Here is a 27,558-nt window from a genome sequence, read left to right as displayed (position 1 = left end):
GCCTGTCAACGGTTGTCCCGGCACAACAATGCGCGATGCTTCATAAGTCTGAATGGAAAAGTCCTTGCGAGAAGGATGGCGAATCGAGGGCAGGGAGGGCAGCAGCGGCTCCCAGGAAGCGTTCAACAAATGCTGTTGACAGCGGACGCACTCCAAATCCAGGCATTCCATTCACATCGCCAAAAGAAAAAGGAAAATCGAGAGAAAAAACGAAGACGAGGGTAGCCCCAAATTGGCAAAGCTGACAAAATTGGTCAGCAGTCAAGGATAGGGACATTTGTTGCTAATAATGTTATCGATGTGGCAAATACACAGAGAACACAATTTACATAATGAGTGGCCTCCCCAGGACAGCTCAAGAGGATCAGGATAAGTCCAGGACCAATGGGTATCATGACGTGAGCCACTTAAATCTTACGCAATTTTGCGATTGGCCTTTGAATGATGGGTTACTGAATAATGGAAAACGACTTTGACGGATAGGTTTGAAACTTTTATGAGAATTATGGCTAACTGCATTAAAAATTAATTTATTAAGCATTATAATTATTTATCTTACAGAGTTGGTTATTGGTTAAAGAATCAGCATTAACTTAAAATTGAAATTGCCACCTCTAGTTTATGTTTATGGTTTAAGTTACTAAGAAATTTATTGACGGCTAGAGTTGCAGGATTTTAGACAAATAATCTCACTTCTTAGCATATTTCAGCTATAAGATGATGTTGAATTTAAGCTCGAGACCGTCATTTGAGTGCGAATCAATTGAATTATGAATTATGCAAACAGAAATCGCAGCCCCAAGCGGATTTCACTCAGCCCCACACTAACAGTTACCTAAATCAATCATACGCGCCGTTGGCCTCATTAGGCGTGCGTTTAGCTTGGCCACTTTCTCTGCCTATTCATTTGGCCTCCTCAAATTACACTGAAGGAAACTGCTTATTTTTAGAAGCACACTCTTATTTCTCTTGATTTATATAAAATTATAACTTGTAATTTTTTATTTAATTTTATTTTTTTTTTGTATTTAACCTTTATGAGATATAAATTTTATTTTAATGCAAACAAATTGTAAAAAGTAATTATTTTCTCAAATGTTGTTTTTTTTCTTTTTTTTTTTTTTTTGATAGTATTTTTAAATATCGTGTTTATTCTAGTGTATTAGCTGTAATCTCGCAATACGGCCTTAAATCAACTTGGTTTGCTTATTAACTAATCTACCGTAAAGCGTTCAAATAGCTTTGCTAGGAAACACATACATACACACAACCCACTCTCGTGCTGTTGCACAAATACACACATGGAAATAAACCTACAAACTAACATATATGGCAACATGCTAGTCGTGGGTTTACAGTTATTTATAAAGCAATTATTGCCACAATTAATTTGTGATTGTATTTCTGGCGAATTGTAACCAATTGTATCTGTTGTTGCTGTAGGTTTAATTAGTTATCGTGCTTTACGAGGCTAATTATCATTTTGCGACAGCCAAATTCAATTTCGCTCTGCCAGTCAAACAATGGGCGTTGGATAAATTCAATTCGCCCCCAAGACCAAATCAATGTTCAATAATCACCTTACATCTGCTGTGTTCCCCGTTTAAGTCCAAAAGGATACCCTTAAAAAAATAATTTCCTTGAAAGATTCTAACTGTCATGTTGTCTGGAGTCGGTTTGACTTTTTTTTTTTTTAACTCCAGGTGCTCGGCAAATGGAACTGCGACAAAAACTCAAAATGGGTTAGTGTCACTTGTGTTGTCGCGTTGCGTATCTATATGGAATGTGGTAAGAAAAAAAACACTTATAAAACAAATACCTCACCAAACTGGGCTTTAAAAAATAAGAACAAGTTATGGACATCTAAAAAATTCTGAGAAGAATAAGGGTCAAAATATCGATCATTACCAAATTAATATTTTTTAATGCAGTTTCTTCAAGGATGCGATAACAAAAGTTTTGAGGTATGCCACTTTAAAACTTGACTATAACATAATTATCAAAGTAATGGGGTTCGGACATGAAGCTTAGGAACTTTTATTAGCGAATCATCTGGAAACTCGAAAATGTCATGAAATGGACCATTTTAAACGACTAAAAACTCAAAAGGAATTCACATTCCTTACCCGACAATAAAATTTCTGTTATCTTATCCAAAGTTGGTGAGTGTGGATGTGCCATAGAAATATGCGATGAAATTCAATTTGTCCGTAAGTAGTGTAATCCAAAATTTCGCAACACGCTACAGGAACAGTCAATGTCACTGTTCCCGTTCTCATTGCAGTTGATTCCGTGTTTTAGCCTGTTTTGCCTTTATCGGAATCACAATTTATGCGGCCACAAGGAAGTGAGTGGCTGGACCTTGGAATCGTATTGAAAAATGAATGAAATTAGAATGTCTGATGGCATTTTGAATTGGATTTCCTCTGTCCCTTTTATCGTTTTTACTTTTTGCGCTCGTTTCTGGCCAATTTCAGGCAAACACCGCAAGACAGGCCACAAAAATGTTGTCCTGTTTCGTTGGCGCCCGCACCCTTAACCCCCTACTGGCCCCTGGGCTTCTCCGTTGCCGTCGCTTTTGATTGCTGTTGCATGTCAAGATTTGTCAGGCAAATGAAAATACTTTCCGGGGTTGATGGTTTGGTTCATCTTGGTCGGTTTTACTTGGGCCCGTCGCTGCAATGTCATAAAACATTATTGACATTTCAATTGTAAAAGCATTTTGTGCGAGACTTTTTTTAGCTCTTCCATCCGCCTTAAATATTTGTTTTTTTTTGGTTTGCCTATAGGAGTTTCAACCGCTCCCCGACGATTCATTAAAGTCCTTAATTTTCCTTGTTCTCCATGCCGTTTGGTCACCTTGCGGCTCACGCATAAAACTTCCGGCAAACAAAGGCTGAAAAAAGCGAAACAACAAATAAACAAAGTCAAGTTTTTTCCCTCGCTCCTGGCTTACAAAAAGTTTTACGAGCTTATCCTGGCAAGTAAAAGCAGACGAACGGCAAAGGACGAGCTGCGAAACATGACGAAACACATACAGGACATGGCCCAATGATGCCAAACTGCAGTTGAGCGGAAAGGAGAAGAGAAATAAGCACTGGGAGAAATATTTTAAACGAAAATAAAAGCAATAAAGGTATCGTTGAAAAGATAGAGAGTTTATTAAAGTAATCTGTTGGTTTAGGGATTCAATTTATATAATTTATTTTGCTTGAGTTGCAGATGAGAATATTTATTGGGGAATAGCTGTATATTTTGTTAGTGCTTTTTTTATTTGATAACCTTTTACTTTTCTACCTTATTTTCTTTCCGTGCAATTGGTTGGGATTAAGACAAGCGTCGCCGTGATAGAAACTCTACCCAACATCTGCTTGGGGCTTCTGTTCGGACCTGTGTCGCCGGTTTCCTCGCCACTTCAGAATTCACGGGTCGCTCAGGTGAGCCGGAAAAAGTTATAAGGTGCCAAAGGCCGTAAAAGATGCAATCAAAATCAAACTGATTTGTCTCCGGGGAGCGATGCCAACTTTTATATTTACGACCGGGACCAAGACCAAACTCCGCCATCAGCAGACCCGCGACGAGACGAAGATGGAATACACTTGGAGTTGATTAATGCACTGGCGGGATATATGAATATCTGAGCAGATTGGCTGGGTTTCATTAGGGACGGTTTCCTCTAGTTGAGCGTAGTAAAAAAGTTTCGAAAATTGGGTAACTAAAAACCACAGTGACCAATTTTAAAACAGTATTTTTTAATTATTGTTAAATGTAACAAAGTTGCCAACATGTTCTTTCGGTTTAATCGTTCTTTTTCAGATTAAATATTTGTAAACTCTTTAGGTTCCCTGATCAACCCTTCTATACTAGTTATTATACCCTTCTGGGGGCTATAAAAGCGGTTTTACCTACTTTGGTTGCTGCATTTAAGTTGCACTGGCATCGCGGAGGGAAATGAGGGTTAGACCGATTCTGGGCCAGGAAAGATGTTCCGGCAGCTGGACGCTTTAATTAGACAGTCGCAGTTGTGTGAACTTGGGGCCAAAGTTGCCGCTGGAACTGTGGCAGAGGAAGCCGGAGCTGAAACTGAAACTGGAGTTGGATACCGAAACTGGAATCTGGATCCTGGAGCTTCCTCCCTGCAATGGCCGCCGGTCGCGAGTCATGAAATTTATGCGTTAAAATTGCATAATTTGGCCACGCACACACAGACGCAGACGCGGAAAAACTTTGCACATAAATTCTGGAAGTCAAGGTAACGGCGAAAACTTTTTGACCGCCCCCCTCCCGCTTTAGAATCCCTGGGGCCCTATCAAATTAAACACTTTCTGGTGTTTGGGGCGTCTACTTATCGCACAGATGCACAGATACGCAGATACAAAGATACACGTCCTCGAATGGAAGATGCACAATTCAAAGCACACACGATTCGATTTTAATTTCCTGTTTCGGTCTGTTCTTCTCCGAAAAGCCCTTCGGATTCCTCGAATCCAATCCCATCCAGTCGGTTGCCATTTCATTGCCTCTTTTGGAATTTGCAAATACGAGTTTCCATGGGTGGATAAACTTTCCTTTTCCTTTTTTTTTTTTGCTGGTCTATTGTTATTTTTTCTCTGTGACATTCTAAGTGAATTTTTTTGTGCCGACTCCCTAATAGTTTTTCAGTGCAAACTTTATTTAGTGCTCCTCGATGGATTGCCCACCCTACAGTTTCCCCCCTGAATTCTCACAGAATTTTTCGTTCGCCAATTTTTGAACATTTTTGCAATGAATTTCGTTTTTGGTAAGTCCGTCTGCCATCTCTTTCCGTATGTGTGTTTTGTCTGGCGGCGTTTTTATGAAGATAAAAAGCTCAACGAGTCTGGCCAAATGTCCGCCGGCTTATATGCGACTACCACTCTGTGGCTAATGGGGCTGATGGCCTAGAACCCATTTGAGCCTGGTTGGCTGGGAAATCGGTGGCAAGTTGGGCAGAAGCTCTGTTTTGCTGGTGGCTGCAATAATTGTTTATTGGCAGCAATGGATTTAAATTGTTATCGATTGTAGCTGCAAAACAATTATAAATGCCCAAACGTGAATTACGGGATTGCGAGTGCTTAAACTTATTCAGGGAAATTTGCAAGATTGAACTTCATGCCATCAATAAACATGCATTTTTGATGGTGTTTGTCTGGTTGGACTCTTGTTTGCATTTCAAATGCACCAGTATCCCCATTGATTTGATTCGGTATGGCTTTCAAATTAAATATTTTACATATACGAAGGAACCAATATTTCTAAATTGGAAGTACCTAAATTTACTTTAAAAGATGAATATTATTTATATTTAATTTAGTCTTAAAAACACAAAAATTTACTGTTGATCAAAGAGGCGTTAAAATTCTTATGGAAACGACTTTAAAATAAAACTATTAAGCTATTCAAGAAAATCGTTTTGCTGCACTCAACTTTTGGGACTTGACAATGGCATTTTCTGCATTTAAAATGGCTTAGCCGTTTACACAGATTATTTCCAGGAAGTTTTTATTTTAAGCTGACTTTGCAGCACAATTGGCCAGCTTGATGGTTCGTCGGAGGATTCAAGTTTTCAAGGCGTCTGGCGAGATGTTGCCAAAAAGCAAAAGCAAAACAAATACAACAAACCAAGGCGGAGTGAAATCAAAGTGAAGGAATTCCCGGCACGGGAAAACTGAGCGTGGGCAAACAAATCCTGTCGCATAATTTTTGGCAAGAACGTGAAATTAATTATGCGCAAGAAGAAAAGGCGGCAGGCGAATGAGCAGCAGCGGAAAAGGGCTAACAAAGGACCTCGAGTAACATCCTGGCCAAGTCGCGTCAGCTGCCTGCCAACAATTTTCCTGGCGCCCAACTGAAGCTGCCGGAGTGGGCAGCATTCGGTCTGAAGCGTCCGAGGATTATGTTAAATTTAGCGGTGACGATGACACACAAGACACTTGGCAAAAGGTTCTCACACAATGGCAGCAATAATTGCGCGGAATTCGGAACGGTCGACGGGTGACGGGGTAGGGGGAGGAGGAGGGGGTGGGCGGAAGAAGGGGGAGTGGCAGCGGTTCAGCAGAAGGTGGCCATTAATTGTGCAAAGTCAGTGCGACTGAAAAAGCCAAAGTCAGTGCCAAGTTAACAGACGCCCCTTGCCAAAGTGCACTTAGAGAAAATCTTACTTCTAGAAAGCCTTAAAATATATCTATAAATTGTCATATCCCGAGTAGTTTGTAATAAATAATTAAATGTATAAATAATTCGATATATACTCCAATATTTTTGTATTCAAAAGTAGCTTATATTTTTTTAAAGTGAACAACAGACAAAATGGAGTTGGAATAAAAGGACGTTGCAAGAGAATTAAATGCCCTGAACGAGGTGCTCCTCCTTCTTTCCTGCTTCTCCCCCTCCTTTTCCTCCTCCTCCTCCCTCAATTCCATTTTCTTTTCCTCCACCTCTCTATTTCGGTATGCCATAAATTTGATGCCGTTTTTATTGTCATTTCCATGGCAAGGCAGAATGTTTGTTTAATTTTAAATGCCGACCAAAAGGACTTCCCCTGTCTCGTTGGGCTACCCCAACAATTAAATACAATTTCGAAAATCCCGAAAAGTGCGTCGTTGTCACAGCAAGGAAATAAACAGCAGACCGGCATAAAACGAAGCAAAGAAGAGATAAATCATGCACAATTCTCGAACGCTCCGCTTCTTTTTATCAAGCTCAGCGGAATTCTTTGTGGAGAATAATTTGGAGAAGGTCGGGCGGAGTTTCCGGAAATATATATTTTGCAAAAGCGCGTGAAAATTTGGTTTATGGTCAGGAGAAGGTTTCCTTCGCTGAGACTTTTCTACTTGCAACATAAATTGAAAGCAGCTTTTGTACTTAAAATTTAATAAAACAACTCCATAGAGTTATACTTATTTAAAAAAAGTTTTATTAGCCTGGAAGCCATTTTTAACGTCTATAATATTCTTTAATCAAACTTAAATTTTTTATACATGCCACCTTTAATCACTTCATTTCAGCGCTTTCCTTCGTAGAAACCCATCACATTAGTGAAAAGCAATGAATGCCTTGGTTGGAAGGGGAAAAACAACATTTTCTTTTGCGGCTGGCCAAATATTTGCATTAAATTTGGCCAAGTGGCAACGTTTATTCTGCTATTATACATTTTTTCTGTTCTGCAGCTTTACTTGCTTTCAATTGCGTTTTTTTTAACGGTTTTTTGTGCCACGGCACTTGATTTTCTCATTCTCTATTTCCCCTTCATTTTTCTTCACTCTGCAAATGTGTGTGTGGGGGAAAGGGGAAAAGGGGGGAGCATTTTTTAGTTGTACAACAATTTCTTTGTTTGCTCTGTGCTTTCGTGGCGAGTTAATTTTGCATTTCCGCTCATTTAACTGCATTTCCACCGTTTTCCATCCCCATCCAACCAGTTGCCATGGGCCGGCTCAAAGTGCCGTGAAGTTGTTTTGGCCGCAGGAAGTTCATTTGGAGAACTGGCAACAGAAGCGAAAGTCATATGAATTTCCAGTGAAGGGCAGGCTATGAAGTGCCACTCGGAAGAAGTGAAAGATTTAAGCTCCAGTTTATAGCACTCCACTTACAGGAACAGTAAGAATAAAAAATATATATATTTTATTAAAAGAAATGGAACAACCAGACCGAAAACGTAAATCTCCATTTACGCAAACCAATGTGAGTAGATGTTTCAAACAATTTTTTACTAAAAAAATCTAACCTTGGCCTCCTTAGAAACATGTAAACAAAAGAACCTGCACCTTGCCAACGAAAACGCCGCTCTCAACTTTAGTTCAAACTGTGCAGAAACCCCTTAAAAAGTTCTCTTCAGATCTTTCGAATCTCCCGCCAATACCCGAGATCAATGCTTTCGAGCAAGGATATCAAGTGGAAACGATTTTGGATATTGTACAAAACACCTACAAGGAGCAGTTTCTGTACATAAAATTCAAGGATCTACCTCAACCCGAATTGGTTCCTTTGGAAGTGGCCGTGGAACAAGTTCCTCACTTGCTGGCCGATTTTTACCAGGAATACGTCAAGGCCTGGAAAAAACTGGAGCAGCAAAAGAAGGATGCTTCCCGGTAAATTCAAGGAAGAAACTGCTCAGCGATAGCGCATAAATTGGAGGAGTGTGAAGCGGAAACTGCCACGCATTTATGCCGCATCCTTTTGTGCAGTCTCGCTTCGAGTTTTAAATAATTTTATGCCTATTTGCCTCGTGCTGCTCGCAAAATTTCACACCTCAGCCATCAAAAGTTGGTGAGGACGTGCGTGCCAGAAGTTTCTGCTATACGCAAATAAAGGATACTGAAAGGATTCAGAAAATGTTTTACCACAGTTGTTGCGCTCCCTTTTCGAGCAGGGGTTGTAGTTAAGTTTTATAAGTTATTAAGGCAAAATGAATATTACTTAAGACTAAACCTGAGTATTAAGAAGGCAAAGTTTTTGCTTCTACACTCTTTTTTATTATTTTATATTCTAGGCCAGTTTTTTTTGTAATCATTTAAAAATTCTAATTACATTTTAATCTCTTAATCCCCCTTGTCCACTCCACTGGCCGGCCTCATAAAAATTATATGTCAAGCGCAAAATCTCGGGCACCGCGAGTTGGCGAGAAAAATTGCTTAAAGATGCGAGATATAAAAAGCTTGGGGAAAATTTTTCGGGGAGAAGGGCAGACAGTTTCTATCCGCAGTGCCAAAGTGCGGGATGTGTGAGTATGGAATGAATGTGCACTGGATGTGGATGAAAGTGCGAACGTGAATTTAAAATGATGTGCATGCGAGGAATTCGATTATTAAATATGTGGACTTGATTCAGCTTCTCCGTTCGAGAGTTCGCAGACTTTGGCAGCAGGTGCACTTCCCTTTTTCCCCCTTTCTCGGAGACTTTACGACGCTCGACCATCTGTGCATTTGTGCATCTGCATTTTTATGGGTGTGCGGGCTCGCAGTATATTTGTTTAACTTATGTGTGTCGGTTTCCGTTCATTGCACGTGCCACCACCACTTTCACTGCCCTTTTCACCTTTCACCTAAGAAGCTGCCCGACTCAAAAACTAAGCTTTGCCTTTCGCCGCCCCTGTTGAAACCAGCTGTTGACTTTTATTGTGGCCTGACATTAATTTGTTAAGTGCACCACGGCTGCCTGCCCCTGAAGCTGATGTGGCCACGCCCCCAGAAAACCTTGTAAAAGTCAACTGGGGGTGGAGAAACTTTGAGAAAACTGACTGCCGCTGACATCTTTGCATTGGGATGCGCACTTTTCCAAGGTTAGAAAGCAAGCAATTAAAACTGATAAATATTTTATGTTTTTTTTTTTTTAATTTATGTAAAGTATGCACTTTTTAAAAACAATCTTTTCAAAATAAAAATATTGGGCATTTTCCCGTACCATTAATGAAATTTTCTTAATAATCACTTAAGCACAGTGCCTTTCAATAACTTTAGGTTTTCTATATTTTTTTTTTTTTGCGTACTCTTTTCGAATTGGCGCGAGAATCGAATTTGGAGTTCCACTTGCGTTGGAAAGCTTCGGAGTCGTTGTTTTTAATTATGCCCAATGCACTGTGAAAATGCTTAAAAATGCAAATTATGCGCCGCAAAATGCAGCGCACGCAGAATGCTACCCCATAATTTATGAGCCACATGAAGACCGCCACTGCCGCCACCCCGATTTCCATGCGTTCATTTTCTGCATCACTTCCGTTTCCGCCGATTCCCCTCGTCGGCCAGCGCATTATGTTGTTCAACATTCGGTTTGGTGTCATCGACGACCCGATGTCGACTGTTGATACAAGCCGTCTGATATGCGTAAGCACGGCAATAGATACACTCCCGGACAAGATATGAAGATGCCATCGTGATTTCAGTCGTGAGTTGGCCTTCTTGGAATTTTTAAATTTTTTAATTGCATAATTACTAAAGTCATGTAATAAGATATACAAGAAACATCACTATTTAAGAATAAATTAATTCAAACATTTAAGGAAATGCATAATAAAATATATTTTAAATCTTACCATTTCCATTCCAAATTTTTCTTACACACACCATTCAAAAATAAAATGTAGCTTAAATTGTTGTTAATTGTGGTACTCCAAACAGTCATTATTCAGTTGGATCCTTCAGAGAAATAGGGTAAACACAAAAATATTCTATTCAAAAACTCTTTTTTTTTTTTGTAACGTGACTCACGCAATCACGCCGCACAACATCTAAGCGATTTACACCCAGGCACACACCCCTTCACACAGACACTCGCAATCGGATGCACACAATATTTGTTTAATTAGCCCGTATTAATGTCGTTGCAAGAGCAAACAGAGGTGGCAGCTCATTATGAGAGACGCCAATGAGCCAATCGGCCATTGTTATTGGCCATTGTAGTCGCTTCGGCCACTAAGCACACAGAACCTCGTTTTGGCTCCTGTGCATTTCCACCGCTGACCCACTATTCGATTTTCATTTTCATCGCCTATTGATTCAGAAACCATTTGCCTCCGCCCACAATAAATCCGCTTGTGAATTCAATTGTGGCGTTTATAATATTGTGCAACGACTGCCGGCAACTCAGTGCCTGTTTAATGATGTGATTTTTGTTTTTGTGCTCTGGGGATTATAGCAAGCTCAAAGGTTGAAAGGAATTCACTCTGAGAAACCTCTCAGAATGAACGCGCAGTTAACTTCATTCCGACTGGCTGTTCCGTTCACATCGTTAACTTACCTTTTCGAACACAATCACTGCTGAAATGGATTGCAAAAAGAAGACCAAGCTGTGGGAATCAATGACCAAGGATGAATGGAAGAGCACCACGCAGGCGATGCTCGAGGAGGGCGCCAAGGGGTTAAGGACGATTTCCACGCAGGAGAAAAAGCTGATCAACTTTGAGTCGTTCAATATGGATGAGTGAGTAGAAAATTATCGAGCTTGGGAGAAAAAAAGGGATGCTTCAAACGTTCCTACAAATGATTCTAAAGGTTTTTGTTTACTTTAAACTGTTTCGTTGTTAAAAGCACAGATTACTTGATTTACAATTTTATTACAGTTTATCTTTCTGTATATAATTTCTTAATTTTCTAATTGATAACATTTTTCACAGCCCCCGTTATGGAAATGCTGATAACGATGACAATATGGAACCCCCTATGTTGTCAAGTTACACACGACAATATTCTCAACCTTATCCAAACCGCTGCAAGCCACTTGTGCCAAAAACCGAATCACCTGATCCGGTATTTAATCGCAGACCCAAAAACGATTTTGAGTTCACTACCGGCCTCGATTTCAAGTTTCTAGATGATCACATGCACAATCTTTCCGAAACGCGCAAGAAAGTCAACTTCTTCAGACAACTAAGGTGAGAATTCTTTTTGTTTAAAGTATTTAACCTCACTAAACTTTTTTTTATATAACAGAAACCAATCATTCCTTCTGTATTAACGTGCCATACTTAAAGTTATAATGCCAAAATTAAAATTGCTAGTTAGTGAAATTAAGCTGAATAATCAAAAGTCCCTGCGGTAAACAATTTATCATAATATCACCCCTTCAACTTCAACGCAAATTGGCTCCTTTAAAAGCTTTCAGTTGTGCTATGATTATAAATTACCCCTCATTATGTTCCAAGAAAATGTGTCAATTGCATTTTCCGCTGCCCCTTCGTTTTCAATAGAAATCAATTAATTTTGCATAAATAAACTCGATTGTCAGCGTGGTCAGCAGGGGAGAGCCATGTGCTTGACTATTATTAGGTTATTGCTGGTACACTTTTCTTGGAAAAAATAGCAAACAAATTGCAATTAATAATGCAGAAGGCAGCGGGCCAAGTCCGATACTCCGCGACTGCGTTATTTGCCCCGGGGAACGGGCATTGCTGCCAATTTGCATAAATGCTAGAAGACCTCTCCCGGTGACCAGTGGCCAGTCAAGGGGGTCAAGAGGGCAGGAGAGGAGGGTGGCGGTGTCAAACTAATGGCAGACTATGACAGGGATCTGATTTATTATGCACGGTAATTAGTTTGGCCTCCTTAGCGTCCAAATGGAAGCCAATAAACCAGGCTGACATGCCGCTGCATTGATTTTGCCCCGAGGAAAGCGCGCAAAAGCGATGGATTTCCTTTTGCCATCGCCACGAGCATCGGACTGCGATGGAGTGGCCCAAAACACAGCACTCTCCGGCTGACAGGAGCATGAAAGTCGGAATGAATGTTCCGAGGTGACAGCCATCGGAGGAAGGAGCCGGAGTGCCCGGAGTGTCCGGAGCTTGGTCATTCTGACTGCACAAAACATGACTCGGACACGTTGTCCTCGCGCTGCAGCTCTTCATCAGGATCCTTGTGAAATGGAGCGGTTGAAGGGGGAAATTGTGACTGGTTGCACTCGAGCTGTGATTTGTAGGGTTCGAAGTGAAAGGCTTAAAACTCAGACCTTTACTGCAGCTGAAGCAAATTGGTTTGTAAACTAATTCTCAAACATGTAGGTCGTTATTTATTGAATATAGTAAAACACCTATCAAAATTATAAAACTCCAACAAATGGCATTAAATATTCTAAACTTTTATAGATTTATACATTCTAAATTGCCATTAGAAAACAAACAATTTTATTTTTTATTGAATTGTGGTGAACAATTCTAAAACGATATATCCGTTTAGGCCGCTTTAATTATTCAAAAACTTAACTAGAGGATATTTGCACACCCAGGGGAAAGAAATTTTGGCAAATCAATTATTTAAAACTAAATCGTTTGCTACATACAGGAAAAATAAAACAATAAAAGTTTAAATACCAAATGATTATTTTTACAGTTTCAAAGTTTTATTATTCTTATATATTCGTTAGTACATTCAATATAAAATAATTACCTTCGATGACTTGTTAATAAGACTGCAGAAGACATAAGTAACTTAAGTGATAACTTGGTTGAAAGAAGAGTGACTTTCTGGTTAACATCACGCACTCTGTGGCAAAGAAATCAGTTCGCCACACTGGCAAGTGACTTGGCCTTATCATCGGTTTTTCGGGAGCAAACAAAAACCAGCTTGGCGACGTTGTTTGCCCGACATTTTGGCACATTCCTGCCAGACGCCTGCCCACATTCGTCAGCCCAAAGGACGAGACATCCAGAGAGGATGTGGAACAGGGGGCAGCAGTCTGGAGTTCCGATAAGAGCTATTTTGCCCCACCACGCACTACTGATAAGAGCCAACACTCACCACAGCACATGGGTCCGTTCACCAACGAGTGCTGTTCTCAAAAAAAACTCACCACTCACCAACAAATGCCGGCTCTCTCTTGTGCGACTGCGTTGCCCTCTCTCGGCTCATCCTTCGTGCCTGATAAGAACGAGCTTCGGGCGATGGCCGAAGCCAGGTTCGGGTCACCTGCTGGCGGAACTCGTCGCCCTAAGTCAGTTCACTCGGGAGCGCGGCGGAGTTCGTTCAGCGGCGGGCCAACGGTGCGGATACTTGACTTGGGCCAGAGCTGCCAACTGAATGTGTGAGGTGCCAGTGACGACGAGGACGAGTGCGAATCTCAGCAAATCGGGCGGTGATATAAATCAGGCAAGCGCTTCTACCAAAGATCAAAGTTCGTAACACCCAAAAGTGTCAAGTGAGAAGGCAGCTAAAAAAAACAAAACAAAACCCCATAAAAAAAATAAACAGAATAAAACCCAAATCCCATACTCATGTGTGCGCGTGCATGTGTAATTAATTTTTGGCATTTAAATTGGCCGACACCGGGCCTTAAATCAATTTGACAAATTTGCATTTTTCTGGTGGGCGCAAAAAAAAAAAGGAAAAAAAGAGAAGGGAGTAGGGGAGCCGGAGAAAAGGCAATTTCATTTACAAATTACAAATTGATGTGGCGCCCGTGGAAGGGACCGAAAAACAGCAGCAATCAAGGGTCGTCAAAGGGGATGGCGGATAACAGGGGAAGCCTGCCAAATGTCCTTACAGCAGCGCCTTTATTCTCCTCTGAAATCGTTTGTCTGATAGGCAGCAACGTGTTCGGCTCGGCGGATTAAGTGGATTATGGGGGTCGCCTTCAGGATTAGTTCCTTGGAAATGTTCGGGCTATCAATCGGTGGAGTGTCCTTGTCAAGGCAGCTTTTAAATTGGGCAGCAAGCCTCGAGTTTTATTGGCGTCTTGATACTTAACAAGTGGATCCAATACAAACTTCGTGTTTTACATCGCTTTCTTTTTGTGTTTCTTCGATCATATTTAAAGGCTTTTAGGAGCTTAAAAACTATCGTTAAATTTCCTAGAATTTTTATTTTGAAAGGAATTTTATTCCTTTGTGTATTCTTGATTAATTTATGCATTATTCAATATGTGTTATTAAATATTAAAATTATATTTTTGGGAATTTAATAAATTTTTTACTTTCACAATTTGCTTATAACATTTTTGTTATTTTGTTTAATTTATAGGGGCTTTAATGGCAAGTCACGCTTTTAATATTTCCTTCATTTTCCTTTTCTTATCTTAAAATTTATACAACTTCTGTTACTTCCGTACCGTCTCACCAAATTTATGTTTTGTACTCCGACTTTCCGTCATTAAAAATTTCATAACTGACTTAAATACTTTTCGTTCTGCATATTTTTACCCATTTCCTAAAGTTTGCCTAATGTGGTGCAAAGAAATCTCGCATTTACACTTTAACGAAGGACGCGAAAAACAGGAAAATGAAAACTGAGAAAAGCGGAGTGGCAGCAAGGAGTAATAATAATAAGAAGAAAATAAAGGGAATGAGCTGAAGAAAAATGTCTGAAACGTGCCTCGTATGCAAATATTTGCAAAACGCAGACTAATAAGTGGAGGAAAAGTCAGGCGACAAAAGTGGCCAAAGACAATGGGCCAGGTCAAAAGAGAGAGAGAGATAAAGGTGTCAGCACCTCCTGAAGCAAAATTGTTGTTTCATTTTCAAAAGTTTTTCCACAATCTTTGATGCAGCTGCTAAAAGTATCCTACTTTTTCTTGCAAAAATTAAACAATCATTTCTCCCTCATTTATAACAATAACAGAAGTGTGTGGACGAACCCGACAGTCCTAAAAAAATGCTCTTGTGCTCTCGCCCTCATATGGGAAAAATGAAATAAATTTCATTGCATAATTCATGGGTTACGGGGGGGAGGAATGGGGAGTTGGGAGCAAGACAGCCGCTTGCCATTTTGTATGGTCATAAATCTCTTGGCATATGGGCTGCCATTTCCCATCATCATCATCAGCGACGAAAGAAATGTGAAATCCGAAAAAAGCACACACGAAAATATTTTAAAAATTAAATTTTTATTGTTCTCCCTTATCGTTAGCCAAACGCCCATAAACAATTCATCAGAAAGCGAGCAAACAAACGAAAGCGAATAACATATATTGTTTACAATTGCCTAAAAGGGCAGGAGACAACCAAATAAAATAGTTTTGCAAATTCATGCCATGACAAGTGGCTAAAACAATAAGCACAAAACGTTTTAAAACTCTTTCGAAACACAAACAATGAACGGCAGCAGCAGCAGCAGCAACAGCAGCAGCAATATCAACGGCAGCAGCAACAGCAACAGCAAGTGCAGCAGCAACATCATCACGGCAGCAATATCAACATCGTCAGCAGCAGCAGGTCCGGCCACTCGGTCATCAACGGGGACAACAACTATGTTCTATGGCTAATACAAAAGCTACAAACAACAAATCGCCAACAACAACTAAGCCAAAAGTTCGCCAAAGCATTTGATGCTAAAATAACAACAAAGAAAGCAACAGCAGCAGCCACATCAACATTGGCAACACTTTTACGAGTTGCCAACTACCTTGTACAACGAATTTTTATTATTGCACAAGGTAAGCCCCAACGTTTCGTTTCTTTTTTATATATTTTTTATTTAGAGTTTACTGTAGGGGGCGGCAAATTGATGTCAATGGTCACCTTTGACCGGCAAATCGAGCAGCAAAATTTAATGGAAGCTGCTACATTTTTCAGGGGTTGACAGAACCTGACCTATCGCAATTTCGGACGAGTTCGGAGTGGAAAAAGTTGTGCTAAAATTGTTGGAAAAAAAGTTGGGAAAGGGAATGGAATAGATAGGATTTCCTTCGTCTGGAACGACAGACTAGTGTGATGGATTCACTAGTGAAAAATTTGATGGAAATTTTATAGTGAAGAGTAACTTTTTGCACTATAGTAATGAACACAATTGTTAACCAAGAATATATAAATTTATAGGTTTCCATCATTGAACAACCCAATTGAATAAACCATTTCATGCATTGGAAAATACCTACATCGAATGGCATTACACAATTTAAATTCAAATTAAGCTCCTGAAAGTGCTTTGAAATAATGTTTTTGTTTAATTTACAAGACATGGAAGGAGGGTGCTCAATTTTCCAAAAACTACTTGAAGGAGAGCGATGAATAATAATTAAAGTCCCCGCCCTGAAACCATAATCCTCGGGCCACCCCTGACTTGTTAACCTCCTTATTGTGTGCCCCAAACTTGTGGCCAGAGAAAGTGCTTTCGCCGCAGAATATTGGCCCTGGCAATTCACTTGCTCGCAGCTCAATTAGCTCCCCCATCCGGCAGTCTGTGGCTGGGATCCGGGGAAATCCCCGTAATTAAATGCAAGCCACATGCTTGGCTGACTGACTAACCCACATCCAGCACCACCACCACATTCCACTCGAACTCAAGCACTTGTCCGACATACAAACATACATCATCTCCTCGCAGGCGGCGAAAAATCGAGAAGAAAATGCTGACAGGCGAGCGAGTGGAAAAAGTTGTTCAAGTTACTAGTGGAAAATGCTTTTCAGCTGCCGCACGAAGATCCCTTTTTAATTTTTCATGGCTGCCTCGCTCAAAGTCAAAGCAAACACGAGACCGAACTAAAAGTCGGGAGGGTGGCTATGAAATGCATATGCATACTGTAAGTCATACTTAGCCCATCGCAAACACATTTCCTGGCACTCAACTTGGATTCTGACTTCGCTCATCTTTCATCTCGTGTCCAAAATTGAAAATTCCCATACGCTAAGCGTGAAAAATTGTTCGAGTTCGAGTTGGGGAAAGGCATCCTTCTTCGCCTTGTTCGCCTTCGCTGACCTGCCAGCCGATCAAATATTTGCATAGTAAATGGTTTTTATTATTAACTGTGTAAACCTCCATCTCGGAGCCTTCAACTTAGCAGCCGCCTTCTGTTTTTCGCTACTGTCCAATTTTCATAAAAACGCCGTAACAAAGTTGTTAAAATATTTGCCCAACTCTAACTAAGTGGGCTGCTTAGCCAGTGTTCGTTGGTTGGTTGGTCAGCGGGTGCCCACACGGCGTATGCGTTATACACAGGAATCAATTAAATCATCTGCATGCTTTTAATTAAATTTCTCGTTGAGTTACATAATTGAGTCAGCGCACAAGTTTCGCATGTAGTTCGGGTATGTTCGGCCAAAAATTTGTTATGTTATGCAAAAGAGCATTCAATATTACCCACAATTTGGAAGAACAAATGTGGTAAATCTAATGGTCGTTATTGTAACAAAAAGTTCTACAACTTAAATGCAATATATTTTCTTCAGAAAATTTTTTATATTTAAAGAAAATATATCAATTATTTATATAATAATTAAAGAGATTGGGGTCTTTCATTAAAAAAAAGTAAGAAATCAATTTTAATTTGACCTTATTCGATTTTATGAATGATGAGTAGCAGGAAGTCGTTAACTTTCTTCTTCAGCCATCAAAGTTAACACGCTCCTGCCCACTTTTATGCCATGCCCTTTGTGGCCAGCGGCTTTTTTCTTTCCCCCTTCATCCCCTTCATCCCAACGCTCATGCACAACACTCACGTAAATAAAGCGCGAAATTTTAAGCTTGAATCTCATTAAAATGATTTTATTGCCAAGGCAAATGGCAGCGGAGAAAGGGTTCAAAATGGAAGGGGCGCTGCGAGATGCTTCCATTTCGTTACACATTTATTTTTCACCCATCCATAGTTTCGTTCCAATGGAGTCGACGCTGCGGGTGTCAATTTCATTGCACGCTGCTCACTTTGAAGTTGGCCAAAAGGGGGGGAGAGTGGGCCAGTTGGAGGAGGGGGATGGGTGGTGGGTGGTGGAAAATCGGGGAGGGGCTTGAGATACAGTTGCCTTAGCACAATTGAAATCGATACCAGAAGAGTGAAAAACTACGGGGCGTGTTGGTAAAACCGCTCAAACTCAATTTGGAGCCGTCCATATATTTTTCCTCGTCCTCTTTCGGTTACCCATTTTTGGCAAAAGGGAGGGGGAAACCAATAATTTTCATTCCAACTTGCCATTTTTTGGCGGCTGCCAGACGCAGCACAAGTAGATGACTTCTTGCCGGCATCGAGAGGGGGATTTCCAAAGGCTTTCCAGCTGCCTGCGAGAGAAAAAACCGTTTAAGTGGAAAATTACACTAAAATAGACACAAAATGCTATTTGTGGGTGACTGGCCAACAAGCAGCAGGGGTCTTTTATTTCCGATGGTCCAGAGGAGCTGGGAAACTGCGGGCAAAATGGGCAAGGGAAATTCCGACCTGTTCCTGACGTCATGTGTTGGCCTTTTAGCCAGCCAATGCAGTTGAATGAGTTCGGTTCGGTGAAGTGGAATCCATGGACCATACTCGCCATTCAATAAAGACATTCATGTTCATAAGAAGCTAACAAATTTTTGGAAACTTAAAGTTATCCACTCTTAAGGAAGTCATTTCTATAAAGAAAAATAATCTATTAAAAATAAAAAGTAAAAAAAAAACTTATTACAACAGTAAAACAGTAATAATGAAATAAAGTTTGACAAAAAACTTATTCTAGAAATGTTTTTAAATGACATGATGCTGTAAAGGATTACATATCTTATGTAAAATACAATCAAAATATACTTTTATTCAGCGTTCCTTTGGCAGACATTCGACAAATATTTTTTCATCTTATCTCACTTCTCCCATATCCTCTCAACATCAGATGGAAAGAGCCCATTAAAATATCATTCAGTCAGTGACAGCCTCGTTTCGTTCCTTCGATTTTCCCATTTGACAGTTCATTTTGCAGCGAGTGACGTCAACGGAAAACAAATAGCAGAAATGAAGAAATGCCCGGATGCAAATTTTAAAGGACAAAGAAGCCTGACAGTTGGCCCATGAAAAATGCAGCGGCCCCAAAATAGTTAAGTAAAAAAAGGTGGAATGCGATGGGGCATTTAATTGTTTTGAGAGTAGCAACTGAGAATAAAAGTTAAAGTTAAGTGCAATTTTTCTGTTGACACTTGTCTGCAGTGGGACAAAAAAAAGGAGAAAAAAAAGGAAGACAAAATGCTGCTGCAACAATCAAAAGTAAATACAAATAACAAGTTTTGTGAGGCAGCCACTTATGCATGTCCCATGTCCCACGTCCCAGACAAGATGCGACACTGAAAGAGACGGCAACTGTCGGCGAGAAAGAGACGGCAGGCAGGCAGGCAGGCAGGCAGCGCTCGTGTCAGGACAACAAAGCAGACAGACCGTGACTGCACATAAGTTGAGAGGCGAAGGAGCGCCGGCTCATCATCATCCTCATCATCTGCAGTCGGGCAAAACAAATCCTTATGCCACTACATATCCTTGTGCGCTTGTCTATGCAACGGCTTATGACCCCTCAGTTCCACGTTCGTCGTCGTTCGTCCTTCGTCCTTCGTCATTCCGTCCTTTTCCTGGCAAAGAGACAATGCGATTCTTCTGCACTTTTTCCTCTGCTCGCTCGTTTGTAAGTAAAATCCTTTTGGCTCAGCATTTGTATGCCCATCATAAAAAGGACAACAGGAGAACGTCCTACCCCCGGCTGCTGCACCCCCTTCACCTCCTTCCCTTCACTTTTGAGTAGTTATTTAGGTAAATATGAATACGTGCATGTCTCTGCGAAATGCAAAATAAACCCGAAATGCACTTCCGCCTTAATGCGTTTTGTTTTGGACAGGGGACAAGCCGAAATGGATATTAGTTTGTCTGATCCCGGGAAGTCCTGGTAATGCCAATCCTCCGTAATTGCGTGCTACGACCCCATGAACCCGGGTCGAAAATTCGGGGTGTGGTGTGTAGGGGCGGTAGAATGTGAAAAATTGCTGCAAGTTGGCAGCTTTTGCGGCACGTAGCGACTGCTGCTCCCAATTTCCGCCAGGAATATAACACCAGCAGAAGTTCGCCCGAAAATGCAAAGTCCGTTCTCCATGCAATATGTATGCCACTCAGCATACGGAAATGATTTCGCAAAGCTGTGGGAATTGGACCCCAAATGGATGCTCAGCGGGTTTTTCATGTCAGGCGAAACTGTTTAATTAGTAATTCCCTGTAATAATTGAGTTGAAATTGATGATTCGCTATCTTAGATAAATTTATTAGGTTTCTAGCTGTAATTTTGTGAATTTTACTTAATTGAAAGTATCGTAAATAATTGAACTGATTATGAATTCAATAAAAAGGTGGATTTATTATTGGTTTATCAACACTTAAAACAAAATAACATTTTGATGAATAGTTATATAAAATCCTTTTAACCTTGAAACACTTGAAATAAATAACATTTTCCCACAAAGGTCTCAAGGCTGTTGAGTTAATAATTCATACGGCACTCACTTCATTCGCTATTTATGTCAACTGTGTCAACGCCAAGTGCTCCTTAATTTTGAAGTTTTCACCTCGTCAATTTTATTAAATCTCACGCAAGTTGATCAACAACATGTCCCGGCAGCATAATCAAGTTAACTTCTGCCGGGGCCGCTTTCATTTCGAGCGCTTGCAAAATGGCATTCAGATGGGCGAAGGATGGAGCAAGGATCTCGTCCTCACTAACTACATTTTGGAGTCAGACTCGCACACTTGCACACTCGCACACACTTCTTGCCCGACTAATTCAGGTTGGTCGTGCGTGTTTTAGTTTCTGTGTCAACGTTTCGTCGTAATTTTCCCTATCTAACCGCATCATGGAAAGCAAGAGTGTATGTGTGTATGTGTCTGTGTGTGTGTGAGTGAGTGAGTTTGTTTTATAAGGTGGCATGGATATCCTACATCCTGGCGTGTACTCATCGCTCTCGTTTCTCTGCTCCCCTTCGAGCTTAGAAGCTGCTGGTCGGCTCTCCCAATTAAGTAAAAAATATAAAACGCTGTCAAGGACAAACAAATGTGCATTTTAATTAAATTTTTAGCTTGAGCGCGTGCCATTTCTTGCCACTCATTTTTGCTGCTCCTTCGCCTCTATCCCTTCTTCTTCTTCTTCTTCTACTTTGGCCATTTAAAAATTTGCGAAAATGCGTTTTGCATGCAATGGCAAAGGGAATATCAAGTATACGCCATCCAGCCTGTCATAAATCACTTGCGAGAAATGCTACCAAAAATGTGCGTCTGCTAGATGGGCGATGGGCGCTTATGGGCGTGGCCTAATGTAACACTAACTGTAACTGTGCCAAATGCCCGGGCACTAAATAAAATGGCTACGTGCAAAGTTCTTGTCCACCAGCAGCAGATGTAGAAAAACAAAAACCAACAAAATACAACAAAAAAAAAAAAAAAAAGAGGGGAGAAATAACAACTAACCAGCAGAACAAAACGAGGGGGAAAATCAACAAAAATAGCAACAAAAATATAAGGAACTCGCCATGGAGTGAAATTCCATTTGCCAGCCGAGGAGTGGAGTGGCGTAAAGTGATAAAGCGTGCCGAGTAAGAGATACATATTAATTGCTCTTCTGCCACAGGAGCAGCAACAACTCTGTCTGTTTTTGTGTTGAAATGCTAAACAGCAAAACTAGTGTTTGCTGCTGTCGCTGGGAAATCTGCAAGGAAGCGCAGGAAGGCAGGAAAAGCGGTGGAAAAGCCCAGCAGAAATCTTGGAGCAGACACGACCAGATGGCTGTCACAGGATTCCACTTTCAGTGTTGCCAACTGAAATAGTATTTTGAGCAAGCATTCTGAATTCCAAACAATTTGAAATATATATTTATTAGAGAAAATGTTGACTGCTTTCTTTGGTTAGATAACAACTTATTTATGAGTTGCCACACAAAAATAAATCTTTTTGGTATTTAAATATTAAAATATGTCTTGCCAGAAAGTAGTTGAGTTGCCAGCACTGAAGACTTTATTAATACAAGGTTTGACTTAAGACCAACTTTTGTGCGCTAATTTACGCAGCCCCAAAGTTGACCCGGGTTGCCTGATTTATCCCGTAATCCCCGCCGTGATTCCAGGATACTCATTTGGCTCTTTGTCGCATCAAATTCAATTCGCCTCAATCAAAAGTTATCCCTTCCATGGCAGTGCCACAAAGCATTTGCTTTCGCCTCGCCACTTGGGGCAACTCGCTCCATTGGCCATGTCATTTGCAATTGCATCATTGCGGGAGGATTCCCTTTCGTGCTGCCAGTCGGGGTTTTCCCCCAGCGTCTATCGCTGCAATGTTGTCTTGTTGAATTATAGCTAGCTACGCACTTAATCATTTGCGTTTTCCCTGCCACATCCGAAAAGTTTTTGCATGTCTTGGGTTTAGTCCGGGGCTCAGTTGTCGCTGCCAGGATTTCTCGGAAGCCCGGAACCGCAAGGAAAGCGAGAGACGCGAATGTTGTCCTAGTCAGGGTCTTAGTTTTAGTTTCGGTTATTTGTGTGCGTGCTGCGTGTCCTTGTCAAAAGTAAGCAAGTGTCGCGGTGGTTATCTTCCATCTTTGCTCCCTTCGGAGTCTCCTGGTATTTTCGTGCTTCCCGTTTGGTGGGTCAACATTTCACAGCACCAGCAAACCACAATGAGCCACTTGAGGAAAGTTTGGCGAAAAACGAAAACGAATTTAACTAAGAACTTTTGACGTTTGGCGACTGCAACCGCAGAAAACATTTTCACTCGGGGGAGAGTCAATAGCACGGGCTTAGACAAAAACCAACGGAGCTGCGTGGGAAAATTTACACTAAGCGCTTCATGCGTTGGTCATGTGTAATCTTCTGGAAGGATGTTTCTTGTTTTCCCAAGAAGTTTTTATGGGTAAATACTTTTGAGATGAAGTATGAGTCTGTGATACATAATAAGATATTAGTGTTATAATTGACTAATGTTTTAAAGGATTTTCATTTCTTCTTGAGTTGCGTATAGACAATTTAGGTTTGTAAGTTTCAAAATATGTGTGAAAAATATTTGAAAGAGTTTTCAAGAGATACATGAGCGTACGACGAGCACATATATACATAAAGATATAAATAGATATATATAGATATAGATAAGTTAAATTTTGCTTTGCTTTCAGTGTAGATTTGTTTCGTGCGGCATACGGGTCGTATGATTAATATTAAAGTTTCCACCAGAAGTGAGAATTAAGCTTGGCCAGAGAAAGTCGGAAAACATAAGTTTTTACGGAGTGGGGGAGGAAAGGCAGACACGCAAAAGGTTGCCCAACGACGGGCCCAAAGGAAAACAGAAAAGGGCGGGGAAAGCGGGGAAATGTTGCCGACTGCTGGCAACGTTTAAATCAGATAAACACTCTTTGCCTTTCCTTCATGTTTTTGTTGATGTTTTTCTTAGTATTGTGTTGTTTTTTTTATGCGGGTTTGTGTATTTGTGTATGTGTGTGGGCGGTTATGGGGCCGAGGGTGTGGCAATCTCTTGCTGGTGTTACAAAGCTGCAGGCGGCAACTTAATTTTGCTGCTGGCAAGAAATCCAAAATAAATAAGACATTTGCTGTATTTATTGTTATTGTTATTTTTTTGCTGTTGGTGTTGCAGATTTTTTATGCCAGCCCTCGAAAAATCTTAAGTTCGCTGAAAGCCTTTTTCCTCCACAAATGCTCGTCTGTATTTTCATGGATGTGGGCGTTCGCTTTTCTCTTGTGTGGAGCTTATTAATTCATAAGCTTATTTCTTTGTTTAACAATTTTCATACATCACGAGTTTCCACGTTGACGGAATGCGCAGGCAATTGAGAAGAAAACTCGGGAGAGGGAAATGGCTGATGATGATGCGATTGTAAATTGATTACAGCTGAGTTGACTTGTCAATGGGAAAGGCACTACCCTTTTCAAAAACCAGAGGGAAAAGGAAATAAATGTAAAAGTCTTTGACTTTGTTTTGTTGTAAAGCATTTATTTGTGCAGTCATTGAATTTTCCAAGATGTTTGATTTGCGAAAATGAAAAGGTGGAGACGCCATGTTTCGAAGTATAACAAGTAACAGAAAAGTATCCTCTCCAAAAAAATTTTTTTTAATGAATTCTATTTTGGAAATGCAGCAAATCCATTTAGCAGTTTAACTCCGATGGTCATTCCATCAGCAACTAAACAGCGATTGTAAAGTTATTGAAGGCCATCTATCAAAAAAGATTTGCAGCATCCGTCTCGGATAAACTGCTCAGATACAAGATACAAGATACTGTAGCTGACAGGGTCGCCTGTCCCTTTGTGGCTTTTCCACACACAGGAAAAGCGATTTCAGGCTTTCCACTCATTGCGCTCACTCAATTGCAAACCATATTTCAATTTTATTTTATTATCACAGAACACGAGCGGATACAGCGATATCCTTTACTTTTATTGTATTATAATGCAAACCGTCTCGTCCTTAAACCCGTTTTCCGCACTTTTTCCACACATTTCCATCCATTGTTCCTCTTTCTGACACATTCTATACGGTCCAAAGATCTGAGGCTGGCTTTTTGGGCCAAGTTATTGATAGTTATGGCACGCCCACACGCACAGCTGGCCGCCATCCTTTTGATTTGACCGGAATTCTTTTGCCATTCTCTCTCTCTCTCGTCGGGCAATACAAGAATTTTGCATAATTTATTAGGAATATTTAATAAAAAAATGCCACAAGGCAAACACTGGTGGCAAGAGACGGTTGGCAAAAGGGGGCGGTTGGCTCTTGCCAAACTTTACGCTTCGTTAGCTTCTGTTTCGAAGCCCCTTTCCTCCTGCTCCTTTCGTGAGCCACATTTATGCTTTGTTTCTCTTTTTTGAAACACCGATACACACCCGCACACACATATCCGCGTGCATTTGCAATGTAGATTCACTTTTGTGAATTTATGGTGGAAAAACTCACACGACAATAAAAACTGTAGAGAGCTCTGAAAGCTCTGCTTCCACAAGTACACTCCAAAAACGTGGTAAAACCATAAATTAGGGCTAATTAGCTTTTTCAAAAGGCTCACAAAAAGGTTTTTATATTTAATTTTAAACCATATTAAACTATTTTTGCATACAAACTATAGGAACAGTTAAATATAATTAATTAAAAAGGACCATCTTTATAAGACCTTCGGAAATTAAATAAAGGTACCCCGTTCAACCTATAAATAAAATGTATAAAACGGCACAAAACATGTAAGAAATTTCTCTTACCTTGAAAAACATCTTCAGCGCCATTCAGAAATTTCTCCATTTGCCTTGGTTAAATTTAACTTTCTGAATTGATTTTCAGCTGCTTTTTCTATAGTTGATACGCAATCGATTTCAATGCGTTGGTAAAAGGTGTAATGCCTTCATCAGCCCCTCCGTCACCTCCCCTGGCAATCGATGTGTGTGTGCAGTCCTTTTAACATAAATCATTGCCAACGAGGAGTCGGCACTTGGCGAGGGAAAAATCCTTTCGCATTGATTTGATTTGGAATAGTTGAAGCATGAAGTGACAGCTGAAATATCGCTTTACATGCGCCGCCAACGATGACGATGATGATGGTTGAATCGCAGCGACGTCATTCAATGGGAATGGAAACGGGTTGTAATGCTGACAACCCAGCGTCCCTCTGATTAGTCAGTCAGCATTGCACCTAAATGTCTCACTCAACACGCCCCTTCTCCTCCTCGCCCTCCCCCAAAGTCCCACCCCATCGCTTTCACAATCAACTGACATTGCATCATGGCATCATTCCGCTTTTGCACGCAACTCTGAACTTGACATTCTCCCGCTGGCAGCTGCATTTTGTTTCAATTGCATTTAGTTTGCCTGGTAATTCTGCAGCTCGACACCTGGCCACGTACGTAGATTGGAGGAAAATTCGCTGTGCATATTGTAGACATTTCTCGTATTTCTCGTATGAATGTTGCCATGATTTTGTACATTTTAAGCAGATCAAATATTTAAATTGCTTGAAGTTTTACTCGTGAAATGAGTTATTTAAACCGATGTAATCAATCCTTTAAAATACTTGAAACATTTCTTGAAAATGCTTTGATATTCAAAATCAAATATTCTTGTAGTCAAGTCAGATATACAAGATTGGTGTTCATACATTCTTAATATTTTCCTTAAAAACCCAATGAAGAAACCCCATAAAGCCTTAGAACAATAAGGCTTAACCGCCACCGCCAGCTAATTCTTATCTGTCCATCCCTTCTAATTTCCTGATGCGTGCCTTGTCTCGCACAAAGCCTGAGGGTCGGCGAGGGGGCACTCATTAAACCCTCCTGCGGGCATCCTTTATCCTCGGCCGGAAATCAGCACGTTTCCCCCAGCAAAAACAACAGCTTTCGGGGAGTTAAAGCATATTTTTGCGGCCAACAAATCAAGCGTGAAAAGTATATTAAACGCCCGTTTCTTTTTTCTGGGGCTTTAAAAATGTTACGCTGACTACTTTCTGGGACGGCGCATTAATACCTCGTTTGTCTTGCTCGACTCCGTCATGCCCTTCCAGGCTTTTTTGGCAGCTGCTCTGCAAATTGGACAAGCAAATGGAGGCCAGAAGCAGGCAGCCACCAACAAATTGGGTATCGCATCGGTTAAAAAGAATTGAGTGCAAAAAAATGTTTGAAATTCTAATCTTTTAGTTTACGCTTGACTACATCGCACACACACACAAAACAAACACTGTAGGCCGTCTATATAGACCTATAAAAATATACACAAAATATGACTAACCAAAAACAGTTGCCATTGCCTAAGTGAAACGAGTTGATTGAATGGCAAACAACGCCATTTAAATTGCAATAAATTGAATGTTTGTATGCCAAGAAAAGGGAAAATTCCAATTTAAGAATGGGATTAAATAACCAAAATTCCTATTAATATATTTGATTCCTTCTGTGCAAATCTTTTCATGTGCAAACATTCTTGGATAGTGTTAGCCTATGCTTGTGTGCAAAGACACGTGTAAAAGCCAAATATTTTGCTAGTCAATATATCAAAAAAAATATATTCGTTTTTTTTTTTTTTTTTTTTTTGTGCGCGCTTGCGGACTGTGAAGATGAATGAACAGCCAAAATAAACTGGAATAAAGAGGGGAAAAATAAGCAAAAGGGAAAAAAGGATATATGTAAAAGGGAATGAACCAGCAAACCCATAAAAAAAAGCAGAGAGAATTAAAAGCAAAAGTCGTTGGGCCGAAAACAGAGGAAGGAGCGGGGGTGTGGAGGGTGGAACTGGGGGGTAAAGGATACAGCCAGGAGCAGTGCTATCTGCATCTCGTTCACGCCTCCCGTTCACACTTTGTGCACTGCATTTTGTTTTAAAACAAATACATTTTACGCCGAGACAAACTAACAAACATTAATCAAAAGTTTGCGGCCCGGT

The 27,558-nt window shown here is 40.5% G+C and overlaps 3 protein-coding genes across 3 annotated transcripts in view; all 3 read left to right on the top strand.

Annotated features, from left to right (window-relative positions):
- Positions 1-7,568: 7,568 nt before the first annotated feature.
- Positions 7,569-8,340, top strand: LOC108094534. Its single transcript, XM_017195136.2, has 2 exons — positions 7,569-7,698; positions 7,756-8,340. Exons 1-2 carry the CDS (start codon positions 7,651-7,653, stop codon positions 8,107-8,109), a joined length of 402 nt encoding a protein of 133 aa, XP_017050625.1. The 5' UTR covers positions 7,569-7,650; the 3' UTR covers positions 8,110-8,340.
- A 2,337-nt stretch (positions 8,341-10,677) lies between these two features.
- Positions 10,678-11,518, top strand: LOC108094532. The gene is made up of 3 exons (XM_017195134.2): positions 10,678-10,932; positions 11,126-11,383; positions 11,442-11,518. Exons 1-3 carry the CDS (start codon positions 10,775-10,777, stop codon positions 11,464-11,466), a joined length of 441 nt encoding a protein of 146 aa, XP_017050623.1. The 5' UTR covers positions 10,678-10,774; the 3' UTR covers positions 11,467-11,518.
- Positions 11,519-13,466: 1,948 nt separating this feature from the next.
- The window catches only part of LOC108094546, a 34,126-nt gene continuing 20,034 nt past the window's right edge, over positions 13,467-27,558 (top strand). The window contains 2 exon segments of the mRNA XM_017195155.2: positions 13,467-13,614; positions 15,345-15,870. The gene's annotated coding sequence lies outside the window, so the exon portion shown is untranslated.

The sequence above is a fragment of the Drosophila ficusphila genome, unplaced genomic scaffold (genome assembly GCF_018152265.1).
Source record: "Drosophila ficusphila isolate 14025-0441.05 unplaced genomic scaffold, ASM1815226v1 contig_436, whole genome shotgun sequence".
Taxonomy (NCBI): domain Eukaryota; kingdom Metazoa; phylum Arthropoda; class Insecta; order Diptera; family Drosophilidae; genus Drosophila; species Drosophila ficusphila.
The sequence above is the reverse complement of the archived record's forward strand: the minus strand, read 5'-3'. Positions and strand labels throughout refer to the sequence as shown.

Coding starts and splice junctions, on each gene's coding strand:
- LOC108094534 (XM_017195136.2), top strand. CDS start 7,651: ATGGAACAACCAGACCGAAAACGTAAATCTCCATTTACGCAAACCAAT. Junction 7,699..7,755: donor CTCCATTTACGCAAACCAAT/GTGAGTAGATGT, acceptor TGGCCTCCTTAG/AAACATGTAAACAAAAGAAC.
- LOC108094532 (XM_017195134.2), top strand. CDS start 10,775: ATGGATTGCAAAAAGAAGACCAAGCTGTGGGAATCAATGACCAAGGAT. Junction 10,933..11,125: donor GAGTCGTTCAATATGGATGA/GTGAGTAGAAAA, acceptor CATTTTTCACAG/CCCCCGTTATGGAAATGCTG. Junction 11,384..11,441: donor AACTTCTTCAGACAACTAAG/GTGAGAATTCTT, acceptor TTTATATAACAG/AAACCAATCATTCCTTCTGT.